The 17,059-nt window shown below is 40.4% G+C and overlaps 1 protein-coding gene across 3 annotated transcripts in view; it reads left to right on the top strand.

Moving 5' to 3' along the window:
- tbx4 (T-box transcription factor 4) overlaps window positions 1-16,829 on the top strand; it is a 33,864-nt gene extending 17,035 nt beyond the window's left edge. For all 3 annotated transcript variants that reach the window (XM_065960417.1, XM_020649037.3, XM_065960416.1), the window contains 6 exons: window positions 2,324-2,443; window positions 3,868-4,015; window positions 9,284-9,436; window positions 9,635-9,723; window positions 10,451-10,686; window positions 10,773-16,829. In XM_065960417.1, the coding sequence (XP_065816489.1) occupies window positions 2,324-2,443; window positions 3,868-4,015; window positions 9,284-9,436; window positions 9,635-9,723; window positions 10,451-10,686; window positions 10,773-11,425 (1,399 nt within the window). In that variant the 3' untranslated portion in view covers window positions 11,426-16,829. The remainder of the gene's footprint in view (window positions 1-2,323; window positions 2,444-3,867; window positions 4,016-9,283; window positions 9,437-9,634; window positions 9,724-10,450; window positions 10,687-10,772) is intronic.
- Window positions 16,830-17,059: the final 230 nt, after the last annotated feature.

Genomic DNA, 17,059 nt, shown 5'->3' with positions numbered 1-17,059 from the left:
TAATTGAAAATATTAAGTCTGCCCATTTCCCAGGGGGATGTCCTGAAAAATATTATCTGAATGTGGTTAGGTGTACATTAAAGGGACTCAGCATGTCTCAAACAGAGTACTTGACTATAAGCGTCTGAAACTTCTGTATCTGACTATTTGTGTAATCTCCTCAGACAAAAAAAAATAAAAATCATCCCCCTGTGCTCTGTAATTGGCCTGTGAAAGTATTTACACCTCAAGTAAAGCTCTCATTTATATTTACCTAACTCTATTTGTAAGTTACAGCAGAATTGCCTTTGAGGAATTAAATATATCACCCCTTTAGACATCATACAAGCTAGTTAGCTTGAGTGATACTAAGACTTTAAGGAGCTTATGTGACTCCAGAAAGAGGCAAACCTGGTATCTCTGAAGACTAAAGACTCATATTGACTCAATAGCTTTCATTTGTGTATGTGACTGTGGTTTATTGGTGTATCCGCCCAGCCGGATGGACTGATTTCCACAGTTGAAGTGAGCAGCAACAGAGCTTGTCACTTGGTAGCTATGACCGTTCCGATACACACAAATCTGAGGGCCACATGTGTTGACACAGGCGTCCATCTGCTCTGTCTGTACGGCAAGAGTGGAGCCAGAGACGAGCAGAGGTCTGCTTTGAATGTTCCTCCAAGATTAACCCGTCTTTCAGCGAGGATGATACCGGGACTGATCTGTCTCACTGATTGGATTTGAAGCCTGGGAGAGAGATTTGAGTTACCTGCCCTCAATCCCCCTCCTCTCTGTATCTCTTACGTGAGGGAGTATTTACAGTAACATGATCAGATGGTGTCAGGCACTATGAGCCTTTGAAGAACGGAACCAATCGGAACAGCAAGAATGAAGAGTTTTAATGCTGCTCCCCGTGAAAGCATCCAAGGCTTTCAAAAGTCCTCTCCAATGTTTGAACACGTTACCACGGGCAGCACACACAGATAAACTCCAGCAGGCCCTTTTGACTTTCGCCTCTTGAGCAATGACGAGTCGGCAATCTAAACTGTTGTCCGATACGGGGTGTCATTAAAAACCACTCAGGGCTTTATAAGGGGGCACAGAGCCCTTTGCTACATTTCCTTTGACGCAGATGGGATGAAAAAGTTTTTGGTTTCCCAGAAGAGGTCAGGAAAGGTAGCTCCCTTCATGTGTTTTATGGCTTTGAGTGCTATATTAGCATATTTTGTCTTTTAGTCTGGAGGCATTTAAAAGATGAAAGATGGAGCATGGTCCCGTGCTCTTTTATGGCCTCTTAGATTCCCAAGTATGAGAGGATTTGAGTCTTTTTCCAAATAAATGCCTGAAAGGAGTTAAATCATAGCCAGGTCAGAAAATTTGCGAGATTTGGATTGTAAGGAAAATGTCATGAAAACGATCCTGGAAGATGCTTACTGCAGTTATCAGTGTAGAAGAATTGTGTTGTGAAGGTGAGTTATTATTATATTTTTTATTATTTTATTTTTGGGCTTTTTGGGCCTTTATTGGAGAGATAGGACAGTCGATGGAGTCGGAAATCAGGGAGAGAGAGAGAGTGGGGAATGACATGCGGGAAATGAGCCACAGGTCAGATTCAAACCTGGGCCGCCAGCTTTGAGGACTATAGTTTCCATATATGGGGCGCAGGCACTAACCACTGTGCCACTAGTGCCCCGGTAGGTGAGATATTATTAAGAAGTACAAATTTGAAAGCTCTTAAGCCCCAATCCAAGATGTGGGGGAACGGTTCAGTGTGAAGATAAGAATTTCAGTGCACTGTGCAGAAAGTGATTGAGCTAATTAATCTCATAGAAAGCTGATGAATAAATAATTGCTATGTCTGCATGTTGGATACATAGTCTGTATATAAAGATAGACAACGTGCCTCAACATCATCCTGTTGTAACAAAATTAAGCCAATATTAGCTGACCCATGTGTCAATATGTCACCCATGATGGGTGCTGACATATTGTGCATTTGGAGCCAGAGTCTGAGTAAAAGGAATTTGCTAAAATAGCAGCATTATTAACGTGTGACGTTCAATGACTCTTGTTAGAGTTTGTTAAGATTCCTCTTAGGTTCCTCTTGTACTCTGCTTATCTGGTTAACACAGTGCCGTAAGAGCTGCATTTGTGTAATTTTGCTCTTATGGTTTGACCCATGTCCCATCAGTTAATATGGAGGATGCAGGGTTTATGACCTATAAGTTGGAGCTCTATATCAACACTTTGGCTTCACTTCAGGGGAGGTGTTGCGCTGTCTATTTTTATGGTTGAATCTTACTAAGGAAGCAATTCTGACACCTGTCTTTTTATTCTTTAACAGGAGGATGTTTCCGAGCTACAAGGTGAAAGTGACCGGGATGAACCCTAAAACCAAATACATCCTGCTTATAGACGTCGTCCCGGCTGATGACCATCGCTACAAGTTCTGTGACAACAAGTGGTGAGTTAGCCATAAATAACACCTGCTACTTTAGTCTTACTTGGTCTGCTTTGAGCAGAAGTTTGATCTTGGGGAGATGTTTAACGGACATGTCAGAGTCTACTGGCTTAAAAGCGGAGTTGGTCATTTTCTCCAGATACATTTTTTAAGATTTTGGTTGAAATTGTCTTTAGGTCCTGACAGAAATTAAAAACTCATGTGCTCTGAAAAAGGAAATAAGGAAATCCGTCATCTGTAGCAGTTGTAAGCCTGTAAAAACTTTGACCAATGTCTGCAACGAGGTACCAATCTGATGAACCAATCAGACGCCTCCCTGACTCCCTGCTCGTTCTCTACCTCTTGCGAGCTCTAGCACACTCTCAAAGCACATCACTGATGACATAGTTTATACTGTGAGTTTTTCGATGGCCGCTGTGAGTAGTAAAATGTTCACATCTTTTTTATGTGTATTATGATAAATTTTAGTGTTTACTTACCGCTGAATAAGACAACGTAGTTTCTACATAATGCAAGAGATGAGCTGAGGTCCGCTTCTGGAGAAGGGCGCTCGTGCATGTGAGGGGTGTGGCTTTTGAGGGAGCACAGAGGGGAGGGGGAGGGTGTAGACTGAGCACTGAGGGAATGCTACTTATAAAGTAATGAAACAAAATAATGCTAGTTTTTGAAGATTACCAACCCTGCCTTTAAGGGATTGTGGAGTATTTTGCCACCAAATTCCTCATTGTTCCTTTATACTTTCATGCATTAAAGTTCAAACTGCATTTTTTCCCCTGGAGTTGTAAGGTTGGGACAAAATAACAGCATTGTGCAAAATCTCTGCTTCATCTATTACCTCAATTATTTTGCAAAAGCAAGTTTTCTCAGCCCAGCACAGTCAGATCATTAGTGGCTAAAGCTATACAGCAGGGTAAAGGCTAGACATTTCTCATGGAAATAAAAAAGACTTTGGACAGGGCTGTATATTTCTCTAGTAAACTCTGAAGGCAACAACATTGCAGTGCTCAATGCTATAGCCCAAGACTTCAACTTACTCTGAAAAGAAGCCAAAGTCTCCAGCAGAGAGAAGTAATTTTACAGCCATTTGTTTCTGATTGTGTGGCATGGCCTGCAGTCGGTGGGTTCTGGTGTTTCTCAGCGACACCTTGGCCAAGCATAATTAGTCATGATGTTTAAGCAGAGGCCACCTCCTCCCAGTCTCCTTCAGGGATTAAATACTCTAAAGGGTTGGGAACAGCAGCGTTCTCTGCCTGTTTCCAGCTACATGAAAGTAAAGGACACTTGGTTCATGTGCTGGCTGGGGTAGATTTTTTCAGAAGGCTAAGAGACATACTCTCTAATAGTTGGATACCATAAGCTTTTGAAAACAACTAGGGATGATTTTAAATTCTAGTACTATCCTTATTTATTTTTCTGTATTTTCATAGGATGGTAGCTGGCAAAGCAGAGCCAGCGATGCCTGGCAGACTCTATGTGCACCCTGATTCCCCCGCCACAGGAGCTCACTGGATGAGGCAGCTGGTGTCGTTTCAGAAGCTCAAGCTAACAAACAATCACCTGGACCCTTTTGGGCACGTACGTATCTGCAAAACACAAGATATTGAAACAGAGGGGTAGTATTTCTACCATCAGGATCATCTTTTTAGCTTTGCTATTATGGTAATAGATAATATGAATATTTGACTAACACATGTACCTCCTACAATTTGAAACAGTTCTAAAAAAAAAGCTTCAAAATGGTGTCAAAAATAATATGATTGTTTAATGGAGCTGTTAGTGATTACATTTTTTATTAAATAAAATAAGCCTGCATTACAACAAAGGGTGGAAGTGATGTGATGCCCATGAAACATTTATGCAAATGCATGCAAAAACTCTTAAAAACTCTAAAAAAGTCACCCCCCTTTCTACCAATTAGGAAATGAGATATAGAGACCAAACCTTTTTTTAACAAGTTTGTAAACATATTTATTTCTGCTGTTAGAATATGTGACTTAATGGGGATTCTGTGGCTTTTGCAGCTAGCCTCAAGTGGACACTCAAGGAACTGCAGTTTTTAGCACTTCCTAATATCTTCATTTTTCAACATCGGCGGTTTCTGCTTGGTAATATAAGACAACATAAGCTTGATGCAGTTTGATTTGGACTCTATTAAAGCAGAAGTAGTGAACTACTTAAGCTTTAAGGTCCAAAACCAATGCATGCCTGACTTCAAGAGCTCAGGGCAGGTGGTGATTACATACCCTACCTGCCTTAGCTTAATGGTTCTTTAACATGAATTGAACTGTTTTAAGAAAAAGACTTACACTCAGCTAGAGGACTGGCATAGCCATCCACAGCTGTAGCATTGCTTAAAGCACAAGTCCAAAGTCAAGAAAAAGACAGGAGAAAATCAAGTCCCAAACAAGTTAAAGGTTTGTTGCATTATGCAAATTATAACAGGAGTTTTGATGATCAGCTGTGTGGTATACATTTTAAAAAACAGTGTATTAATTGGTTCATACAGCATTAAGGGGATACAGGTGATATTCCTTTAACTATTGTTTGAAGGATGAAACCTTGTGTGGTACCGTTGTTTATTTCTCCTCTAAGTAATTTGTCAGATTTAGCTTGCATGTCTGAAATGAACCTAAAACAAATTTCATGGCCAGAGGGAACTCAGCTCAGCCAAAAATCTCACCATGTCAGACACATTACAGGGAGAAGAAAGCTTTTGTGAAATACACAGCTGATGTGAAAAATCTTTTTGATATGTGTGCAAACAGCCAAATCAGAATGAGGAAGGTGTTTTCACAGGCAGATGTCTGAAAGGAAGGATGAAAGAAAGCAAGGAGGCAGAGGCTGCAGAGGGAGGTGAAGAGTATGACTGTGGCAGCACTCCCCAGGGGGACTCTAGGATAGCTTGTCTGAAGCCATCCCATCAATGGGCGGGCTCATTAGGTTCATAACCTCTCAGATCAGTGGCGGGGCCCGCTGTCAGATTGAGTTGAGTGCCTGGCCAGCGATAAGGGCGAGTAATGAGGACAGAGCGAGTTTGAGGCCAGGCAGAGCCCAGATGACGCCCAGACCAGGAGGTGTTTAGTGGAACAGTTCTTCACACAGTGGAATAAATGAGCTCTTATTCAGCAGTCATTTATGTGAATGACTAATTTAACTTAAGTATTCTGGTTTTCTTGTTTCTGACATTTCTGGTTGAGTCCTGACTGTTTTGGAGTTCAGTACTGTTTAATAACGTCTATTTTCTGTTTTTTATTTTTTAATCCTGTGACCATTATTCTTTTTTTTTAAATCGCACCATATCCTTCGCTTTCCATAAATGAACCACATCCACACTCTGATATTTCAAACTATGATAATTCAGCCAAGTATCCTAAGGAAAGACATCTGTACTAAACTGCACTGGCAAACAACTGTGAGCACCAATCAACATATAATGTGTTTTATTTGTTAATGTATGCAGAGGGAGAACTGAATACTGCATGAGACATTGAAACTGGAACTATTACAAAGTTGGCCTCAAAAGGCTACTGTTCATTTCTATGGAAGCTTCTGAATTACCCGAAGCTTTTTGATAGCTGTTCTCCTATGCTTAAACATATTATGCGTGGGATATAAAAAAAAGCCTTTTAAAAGGCTACTTGAAGGTTGAACATTTGGTTGATGTTTCAAAAGAAAGTTATAGTCTAATTTGTAGCCGTCTCTTTTAAACTGTGAGAAAATGAAAAAGAATATGTTTGCGGCCAATATGTATCATGTGTCACAGACAGAACTTGTCACAACTTGTCAATTGGGCCCAGCGGCTTGCTTGCCATGCAGGCATTAAGGTGTTGAAGTCATTTGGATTGATGGGTGTGAAGCACATTTGACTCTCATGAAAAACACTCAAACTAAATTTGCATCCTGCATGGACTTTTAATCCATAGTCAGTGTTTGATTGACATCATCACAGTTTTTCACAAACCTTATCCTAAATTTGACTCATTGTAAAACCTTTGCATTAGACACATACTGTCTATCCTGTCAACTTTGTTAAAAAAAAATCCTCTACAGATGACTGCCAATATAGTGGGACTCCCAGTATAACCATAAATATCTAAACCGAGATTATCTTTTCAGTGCACTTGTAATCAGAGGCGTGTCCATTGGGGTGGCATGGGCCCCCTTATGAAATCTGATTGGCCTACCCAGGTGTGAAAATCCTAAATAAATATAAATAAATATGTTGTCCATCTATTTCATAAGACTAGTAGTACATAGGAAATAAAGGAGTCCCTAAAAATGTGCAAAAAGAAAAGTCTGATAGATGATTGGATTCAGTTCTTCAAACAGAGTGGGTACTTGCAAACAAAGCCCACTATAATCATCTGACTTCCCTTTAGCAAAAAATATGCATTTACATGTGGATATCTTTTTCAAGAGATAATATTGATAGATAATATTGAGCGCAGTATAGGGTTGTGTTCTACACTGACATTACCAGTGCCCTGGTGGTTATAAAAGACGACCTACTGTTCTTTTAGAAACACATCCTAATCACATATCCGTTGAAGCAAATAATACTCTCTGAATGTTTTTCTATCAGGGAAGATGAAAGCAAACATGTTCTTTAGCTCTTCACTGATCCGAGGACAGCCTCCCTGATCAGCCTTCAGACAATCACCCAGCAGTCTCTGGTATCACCCTCAGACTTCAGTCAGACAGCAGAGCAGACAAAGGTCAAGAGAGAGCCTGTGGTGGACCAGCCAATAGCTTATCTCTGTCTCCAGCCTGCCTCAGCAACAGAAACATGTGAGCACGGGGCCACTCGGTGCTCAACCTGAGCCTCGCTCCCTGTGCCCTGCTCAACCTTTGCCTCTCTTTGGGAGCCCCCTGGAGGAGAAGGCTCCTCAGGAGTGTCTGGCGAATAAGGAGGGGAGCCGAGGTGCAGAGTGTGATGCTAATCTGCCCTGACAGAGCTGGACTAGTGATGACCCTGCCCTACTGTTGCTAACGCTTCGCTGGGCACAGCACTCGGCTGCAGTGAGCGGATTGATGCTAGTGAGCTGACCTGCAGCCACCCAAACAACCTAAACATTGGGCCAGCTCAACACATGCTACCTGCTACACTCATAAAGAACACTTTTATATCACGTGTGATGGAGATAAAAGACGCAGGAAAACTATTCCCTGATCTAATCTATTCCAACTTTACTGCACAGTATAGAGGTAAAGCTCAATGGGAAATTTAACAGGGATGAAAAACAAAAAACAAAAGCATAGACTCATGTAGCAACACAAAACACTTTGATCCCCTGGGAGGGTTTTAGGTGACTTCACATTTTTTTTCTATTGTAATACAGTTCAAATCCAATGGCACTTCCAATATATATTCCAATAAAACTGTTAAAAACAATGAGAATAGAAGCGTTTCAAAGATGCAGGTGTGAGGATATTTAACCGTTTAATCACATGTTCACCATATTTGGGATTAAAGATTTAAAAAAAATATTTTCACTCTTAATAAACAATATTATTGATTTTGTAAAGTTTTTTTTCTATGATATGCACAGTTAGTGCCGGTAAGCACCATGAGCAGTCCAGCTCAGAAGTGCAAATACCACTTGCAGTTCCTCGAGTTACCACTTGAGGATTGCTCCAAAAGCCAAGGAATCCCCATCAGGTCCCATATAAAATGCTAATTCTTACAACAGAAATAAACATGTTCACAGCCTGGTTAAAAAAATAACTGATCTCTATAGCTCATCTCTCCATTGGTTAAAACACACTTGTTTTGATTATATGAAAGCTTAGAGTCATACATGTACAGTATTTTTATAATTAGGGGCTTGGCTGAGTGGACTCACAAGTGGATGTGTTGTGGATGTTTTCCAGAAGGCTTAAAGCTCACTTCAGCTCCATCTCTTTGCTCATTGTTACATAGTCTGATCGAAATGTTGAACATTTCCAATATAGCGACCCATTCCAGCACAGAGACACACCTGCAATTAATTCAAGCAATGAGGATTTAGGTCTGCTTATTGGAAGGCGTTGGACGTTATGCTGCCTGTTGTCTTTGTTTGCTTATTATAAATTTAATAAGCAGCAGCTGTGCTTTAAAATGAGTTGTGGGACACTTTTGAACAAAGACTGAACAATGAGTGTTGTTATAGCTCTCTTGCTTTATTCAACAAATATGCACTGTTGATTCTGTAAGCATGTTTTAATTACTTTTTACACCTAATGACCTTTTATTTCATGTGCTGCTCATGTAACACAATCACAATCATGAGCTGTTTTTTTTAAAAACATCCCAGGTCATCAAATTTTCAAGTCAACTAATCAGTATTTTATGTTGTTATTATTGTTGCGCCCTCTAAGACCTTCTTTGTTTTAGGTTTTAACTAAAAAAATAAGTACTATTCAAGCTTATTTTCTGATTCACAAGTTAGTGTCTTAAGACATTAATAATGTGTTCTGGTGGTGTGCACAAGTGTTGAAGGTGAGCTTGACTGTTTCAAACTGGTAATGCAGACTTGTACATCCTACAATTAAAAAAAAAAATCCCATGTTGCTTCAAACAATGCCGATTTGATATCTTGAAAGAGCATGGCAAAAACTATGTGGGGTGCCCCAATCTGCAACAACTTTGAAACCTTTATTGTCATTACAATGAATGACATAGCATTGCTGTTCAGTGGATCTCTGATTAATGTAAGCAGGTTTTTTTTGGTGATGGAAAAACAAAATCTGACATCTCATATTGTATGGACAGCACTGATGCACCGTGCCTAAGTGGCTTTTAATAGATGTTACTATAACAAGGTTAAAAGGTAAACATGTTGTGCCTTCTCTTTCCCTTCCTAGATTATCCTGAACTCTATGCACAAGTACCAGCCAAGACTACACATTGTCAAAGCAGATGAAAACAATGCCTTTGGATCCAAGAACACTGCCTACTGTACTCATGTCTTTAATGAGACGGCCTTCATCTCTGTAACATCTTACCAAAACCACAAGGTACGACCAATAACTCAGGGTAAATGATGTTTACCTAAACTGGACTATTTAAGGGTAGTACGTTTAACAATGAAAGTGTGCATAGAGGTACAGGGGTAATTTAATTATCCCCAAAAGTCGTTAAACTGCTTTACCTATGGTTCTTTTCGGTTTTGTACCACGGAGAGTGAGATCTTAAATTAAATGTACCTTTCTTAGATCACACAGTTGAAGATAGAAAACAATCCATTCGCCAAAGGATTCAGAGGAAGTGAAGAAGGAGATCTGCGCGTTTCAAGACTACAGGGGTATGTTTACACACACATACATACAAAAAAGAACCAGGATTAAACTGAACCTGTGGAACCACTGGGAGACTCTTGTAAAGTAGCTATTCACATATCAGCTTTTTGGGAAGATTATTTTGTGGCTAGTATGACAAATGATTGCCCGACAAGTTATCAGTTGGTCATATTCTTGGCCCACATGGCCCTATCATCAGCATAAAAAGTCTAGGACCTTTGTCAACCAACAGCATTTGTTGAGCTGGTAGTGCCTTTTTTAATACAAAATCAATGCACTTAAACATTTTCAGAGCTCAGTATCCTAAGCACAAAATGGTCATGGTGTCAGCTGTTTTTTGTTGCTGCATTCATAGCCCTCTTTTAAAAATGGTTCAACCTTTGGAACATTGCACTGGTTGTCAGTCACTTCTCCCTCACCCATTGATACATTTTTGGAGGGTACATTTTCAGCTTTAAAGCTGCTAATGCAAGGACCTTTGCTTTATGTATTCTTTTAACTTTATTTCCTTGAATAAAAGCAAATGTTAAGCATAAGGAGCAATTTTAAATCCTCTTTAATGGTCACTACCAAGCACAAGTGCCGTGAGACAACTTTTGTAACCTAGCAACACCTTGCACTGTTGAGAAGTGCTCTGAAGTTATGGTTGAGGGCACTGCCAGTGTAAAAAAACACTTGGCATGGCCCTGCACAATGACTATTTTTCTCTTTTGTTGCTGCTTTAATGTACAGGAAAGAATATCCAGTGATTTCAAAGAACATGGTTCGACAGAGGCTTATCTCGTCGCATAGTCACCTAGCAGGGAAGCTCGGTGCAGGAGTTCTTACTGGACACCCTCAAGTCCTGTCTTCCTATCAGTATGAGAGCGGGGTTCCTTTGTCCAACACAGACCCCCAAGATCCAATCTCAAATCATTTTCCTCAGAACAGAGATCCCAGCCTTCTGTACCACTGCTTCAAGCATAGAGGTACCTTTTAAAGCATTCTTTCTGTTGATTTCATTGTGCAGGATGGAACTGCTCAACTCAAAAATGTTAATTGTATCACTTTGCAGATAACACCAGACATCTGGAGCTTGGGTGTAAGCGGCCATACCTGGATGCATCATCTGGGGTCTCAGAGGAGCATTACTTTCGTTCAGCTCCATCTTACGAGTCGCCCATACTGTCTCATCCGTACTGCACTGAGTCAATCAACTCTAGAGAAGCTTGTATGTATGGTGCTATGGAAACAGAGTCTGGATCTGGGGCAGGAGACACAGATGACCTCACCAACTCTTCAATTAATTGCAACATGTGGGCGACAATGCAGCCCTACTCTCGCTATAGCATGGAGGGTGTCCCATACCAGCCCTTCGCTGCTCATTTCACCAACGCTGCCGGAGTCTCACCAGTTGTACCACACCCCTCATCGTCCATGGCGTCGCGCCCCCAGTCTGACTTGGGGGTCTACAACTCAGCTACAGCTCAGCGAGGTCTTCCAGTCATACCTCCATCACCCTCTTCTTCATCCTGCCCTCCAGCTGTTCTGGGATCCAGAGATAGATCAGGCCATTCAGCATTGTACAACAAGAAGCCAGGGTCGCCGATTCGTCCTCATAGAGATTTCTCAGCTTATCCGACTCAAGGCACTATATCCATTCGTGAGCCATCCTATCAGTACCAAGTGGGTCTGAGCAGCACAGGGACTCATTGGACTGACAGTTAATGTGAACCACTCAAGTAAACACTTTTGTCCAGTGTACAAGTCAAAATTAATCAAGTTCCCAAATCCAACTTGGGTCTGCTGATGCCTAGTGATGACAATGATTGGACATGGTCATTGCTAATTTTGCACTCCAAATCCGTCTTCATCCTCGGGTTCTCACTGACGCTCTATTACATAGACTTAATGTGGTGAACAGAGCCTTACCTCTGCCACAGATATGCAGATGTGCAGCACATGTTCAAGCCTGTTGTGGTGTCCTATGTTCTCATAAATTGTAGGTCAAAAGTCTACCAGAGGGGGTGAAAGGTTCAGCACAAGAAGTGTTAGCATGACACTAAGTCTAAAAGTAAACAGCAAACATGTATCCCAAGAATGTCATGCACCTAACCTGAAGAGGGGTGAGGATTATGTTTTCAGAAAATAACATGGATAAGGGAAATCGACAGTTGCTATGTTGTTAATCTTGAAGAAAATGAGAAGCACGGATGGGTAAATTAAGAGTACAGGATTGCTCCTCAGGGAAAACTGAGCACTGAGGGCCCGTGTATTTTGGCGCAACCTTTGTAGAGTACATTCAAAGAATGTGGCTGCTGCTGCTACATTTTTTATGTTAAAGTCAATGAAAAGTCCTGAACAATCAGTGTGTTATTCCACCTCTGAATAATGTATGCCTTCCCTACCCTGTCTATACGTCTATATCAGTCATCACCAATTCCATTTGTTCCTACTAAAGATCAATTATGGCTCTCTTGCAAAATAGAGTAATCACCTTAAACACCTTTCCATCATTTTTTGCAAAAACATTTATCAACAGGAGCAAATTGTGCCTTTGTAGGACATCTTTTTCAGTTGCTGGTTTTCTGTGGCATTACTCTTGCAGTAAACTGAAGTCATTAAAATGTATATATCCAACAAACCCTTTTAATGGGTAGTGACCAGGCCACATTATTGACTCCATATAAAACACAGCAAGAATTCTGTATTACCTTTACCATGTGAGAAGACTGGCTAAATCTCCAACAACAGAATGATGGTTGTTACCATAGACTGTATGAAAGAAGTTGACCTCGCCTCTTGGTTACAAACATGATGCCTTTGCAGAAATGCCTTCGACCTGCATTCATGGAAAGGTCAAATAGTGGCTACTCCACTGGTTGTAGAAAATACAGTGGTGTATTCTTTTGGGATGCAGCAAGCTGTGTTTACCAAGTTGCTAATACTGATTTGTATTAAATGATGGACGGCATAACGGCACCTCCAAAGTGAAGCCAAATATTTGGGGCTCCCTCTGCGGACTGCACACAAGCGCTGCCTCTTCCATGTTAACAAATGGGATATGGGGCAAAGTAGAAAATCAAAAATCAAACATGGTTTGTCATTATGGTAAGCTCTTATCACTCTTATATATGTCCATGATATCATAATTTACAGCTCTCTTCATACATATTCATCTGGATTATGGTAAACATAACAAACAAGAACAGAGTCATTGAAGAGTCATTGAACTTTCCATCCCAAGAATGTGAGAATGTGTTCTTCAAACTGACACAATAATCTGTTTTGCTGTGGACTGTACTCACCTGAGGGATCTTTGCTGTTTTAAAAATAAGCTAAATGTGTGGGTTTTTGTTGGTGGAAGGGGCGGGACATGAATTCGAAGTCCTGGCTCCAAATGACATCACAAGCACAATGTGTCGCAACCATTGTAGGGGTTTTGGCTTCATTTTGTTCAACAGGCTGAGAAAGGGATTCTTCGGCCATATTTATGAACAATCAGTGGTTACTACCAGGGCGACCTTTCAACAGGGATGGATGCAGAGCAATGTTAATCCAGCCTTTCATCACTTCTGGTCTCCAAGAAAAAAAAGGCAATGGTTAGAATGCTAAACTTTAGTCTTCAAAAAGGAAGTCCAGAAAGTAATGGGTGATATTGCAGAGGCTATGGCCACTTCTTAAATCCAGTCTGTTGGATTTACTCAAAACAAATGAAAGTGACTGTTCCACTGCAACACAGAAACATGTTAACCTATGCATTGATATACTGTTTGTTTTGGCCTTTTTCATTGATTTTATTTGTAAGATAATATACAATATCACCAATGTTTGGATCCGTTCAACCAGAAGGGGGCTGGGTTGATTTCTGAAAAGTAATCACAAATTTGTCAAATCAAGCTCAAGTCCTTTTTATTTTTTTGACAGATGCCAAAATTATATTTGCCAGATCTTGATGTTAAGGGTGAAAGTGCTTTGCAAAGTGAGATTGATTATGTTACAATATACAACAAGGGTAGATCGTTGTTCATACACTGTGAATCTCAGCATCACAGTCTTTTCCTATAGTGTATATACAGAGAAATCAACAAACAACCCATAGTGAGAGACGCTGTTGTATTTGTTCAATCCAAATACTTTTCAAAGATTAATGCTGGTTGTTTGATACACTCACGGTTGTGTGTGAGACTAAGCCTTTCTTACTGTTGGTCGTCAAAGCTTGGCTCCAAACTCACGATCCCAAACAATATTCTAGTGAAACGGGACAGCAAAGAACTCTCAGGCAGAACCAGATGGGAGCTTAAAGAACTTTTTGTTAAGCCATTGTGAGCGCCGGAAAAAGAGAGCAGCACACAAATCCCACTCCCAAATGACTTACTTGGAAAAAATCTGCTCAAGACTGCAAATACAAAACAGCCTGAGCAGCCCGGGAAGCTGAAGGAGAAATATATGAGGAACATAACATACATTAGAAGAAAGAGTGTCTGGAGGACATAAACGAGATTCCTCATGCATTTGAGTATTGCCCCTTTATTTGGTTTTGTCCAATTAAATATACTTTTTTTTTCTAGATTGACCTTTTTGCACACCTCGTAAATAAACATTTAATGCCTCTAATGGTTTGCCATTTTTAATCAAAGACCAACATTGTGCAACCGAAATAAATGTCACACACTTTGGAGAAGTTTTTGAACAAACTTGTATTTAGTCCATGATGCTTCAGATCTCATGACATTTAAAATGTGGCTTTTTAATTTCTATTACAAAATGTTTGAGGCGTTCAAAGTGTTACAGTCAGTTTTCTCTATGAACAAGTTTTTCTATTGGTTGATTCTGCAGCTCAGGAATTAAGTCAAATGCAAATGTTTAGTGCCAGTGCAGAGGGAAATGTTGACTTCTTTTAGGATGTGTTCTTCTTTTTAAGTTAATTATGTCATGTATGTACATTGTAGTAATATAACTCTTTAAACCCAAAAGAAAACCTTTGTGAAAAAATGTTTCCAAACCTTACCAGGATTTGATGACTTTACTTTACAACATTGTTACAATAAGCAAATGTCAACTTCCAAAACTCAGGGCTACGGAGTTTTTTCCCTATGAAATACCGCTTTTCTTTTTTAAACCACAACACCTCCACACACAACCACACACATCATTCCCGTGTTTTATCCACAAATCACACTGTCCAATGTAAACACCAGATTTTAAGATGATAAAACACCAGACTCCTGGTAGTTACTGGAATAATTTGCTGATTGCTAACCAGCTGCGTATCACTATGAAAAAGAAAATGTAAATGAACAATGCTTCACTCCCCTCAGTGCTTACTGCAAGGACAGCTCCCTTCTCATATACCAGCAAAACTCTGCCAGGCGATGTTTTCAGATGCCTTTCATACAACAACCTGTACTTCCTCATTTTATCTGTGCCTGCCCTCAGAGTCATCTCTAAAGAGAAGCTGCCCCAGAATCAAATCATCACGTACGAAATCAGCTGGTGAGAACACACAAACATGGCAGAAGGCAGTGTTCCTGTGGATAATGAGGATCATTATTTGAATAATGTAATGTTGGGGTCAGACTTTCAGGGCTAATGATATGAGCCAAAATACAGTGGGAAGAATTACGGCACACAGAGGAGCAAGAAGCAGCTGCAGCAGAGCTGCACCAGCTGTAGGGAGAAAGGGGAAGAACCAGCTCGAGCTCTGGTCCATCCAATAAGGAACGGCCTTGGAAGGCAATGAGCCTAGTGCTTTCTGGGTGTTGAAGTATTTGAACCCTTTGGACGAGAACGACACAGCCCATTTTCTAGAATTTCTCTGGCTATGTAGCACCATTTAAAAAAATAAAATCACCTTTCTACTGCAAAGACAGTTTAGTTCTATGACTAGTCTATCTTCCCACCCAAATTCCTTCTTTAAGTTGAATTCAGACATTGCTAAAAACTTGCAAACACTTTTGTTGGGACATCCGTATATATTGGTGTTCTAAATCAGAACATTTCTTCTTTGTTTTACAAGATCTTGTAAAATTATAGTTTATGAGCTTGTTAGGATCAGTGGTGAAAAACCGTCGCCCTGCTTTGAATAACTGTTAGACTTTGCTGTTTGTCAGAGGCCATTAACACTTACAGAGGCAACTTCTCCATTTCTGTCCTTAATTCCCAAGGCATCCATAGACTGTGTAAAACATAGACGTGGTCTCACTGATGTTGCCCATTGGGTTCTAAAGAGGCGTTATGAAGCCGAACGACAGCGGGCGCCATATTGGAAATGCTATCTGAACCCAACTTTTGGTCAATCTAGAACAGTGGTTCTACCACCGGTGGTATGCGGGCTCCCTGTGGTGATACGCAAAGAAATCTCCACAATATTAAAAAAAAAAAACCTTCAGCATAAAACATCAATTCTTTTTGTTGTACTCTTTATCTTATCTGTCTTGTATCTATTGGGTTGTATTGATATCAAATGTGTTTTCCCCTCTAAATTAATCTAGTTTTTGCAACAAACAACTTTAATCTGCTCAATTTATGCTCGCGCGCACAGACATAAACAACAACAGGAGTACGCCTCACGTTTTGAAAAGTTCCACTCGATATTCCGTTATAGTTCAGAACTGAAACAACAGCAAGCAGCTGTAGGCCTACATTAACAGATTAATGTAGGCCTACATTAACAGATATTCTGTTAGTTATTGGAGTTCAGCACACAATCGGCAGAAAGCAGCTGTACATTAACATTTTTAAAACGGAGCCAGGAGAAGCTTCTGTTGTGATGCATGTACGGACAGTCGCTCACCCTCTCTCTCTCTTGCTCTGAAGCTGATGTGATTCTGCTCTCTTTTGCTGTCTTAACTGTGCACAGGAGTCAAGAGGGATTTTTTTTAAAGGGAGTTTTGCTATGTTGAACGCAGAGCCTTATAGTACAGCGGCTCTGGTTGCACGGAGCCTGCACTCTCGCGTGCCTGCTCTCTCTCTCTCTCTCTCTCTCTCTCTCTCTCTCTCGCTCGCTCTCTCGCACATGCAGCAATTTTATGAATAAATGAAAAATTAAATAAGAACAGGTCGGAAATATACTTGAGCCCAGGTATCGTGTTTGTGTGGGAAACACTGGAGATTAAATATTCTCAAACAGGTTGTTGGTATAAAGTTGTCATTTTTATTGAGCTGCACTTGTCAAAGTTGTGTGGAGTTTAAGTGTCAGTTCTAGCGCTAGCACTTAGTAATCCTATAGTGTGGCTGCCAACAGTCAAAAATAAATAACATTATTTTATAAATATATATGCCTCGTGCAAAATGTGTGTAGGAATAGGCCTACAGTGTATTTTAAGGTCTACCATAATGGTGGTACATGGAGAGCCAAAT

This window comes from Labrus bergylta, chromosome 11, assembly GCF_963930695.1.
Source record: "Labrus bergylta chromosome 11, fLabBer1.1, whole genome shotgun sequence".
NCBI lineage: Eukaryota > Metazoa > Chordata > Actinopteri > Labriformes > Labridae > Labrus > Labrus bergylta.
Note: the sequence above shows the minus strand (reverse complement) of the source record. Positions and strands in the feature narration are given on the sequence as shown.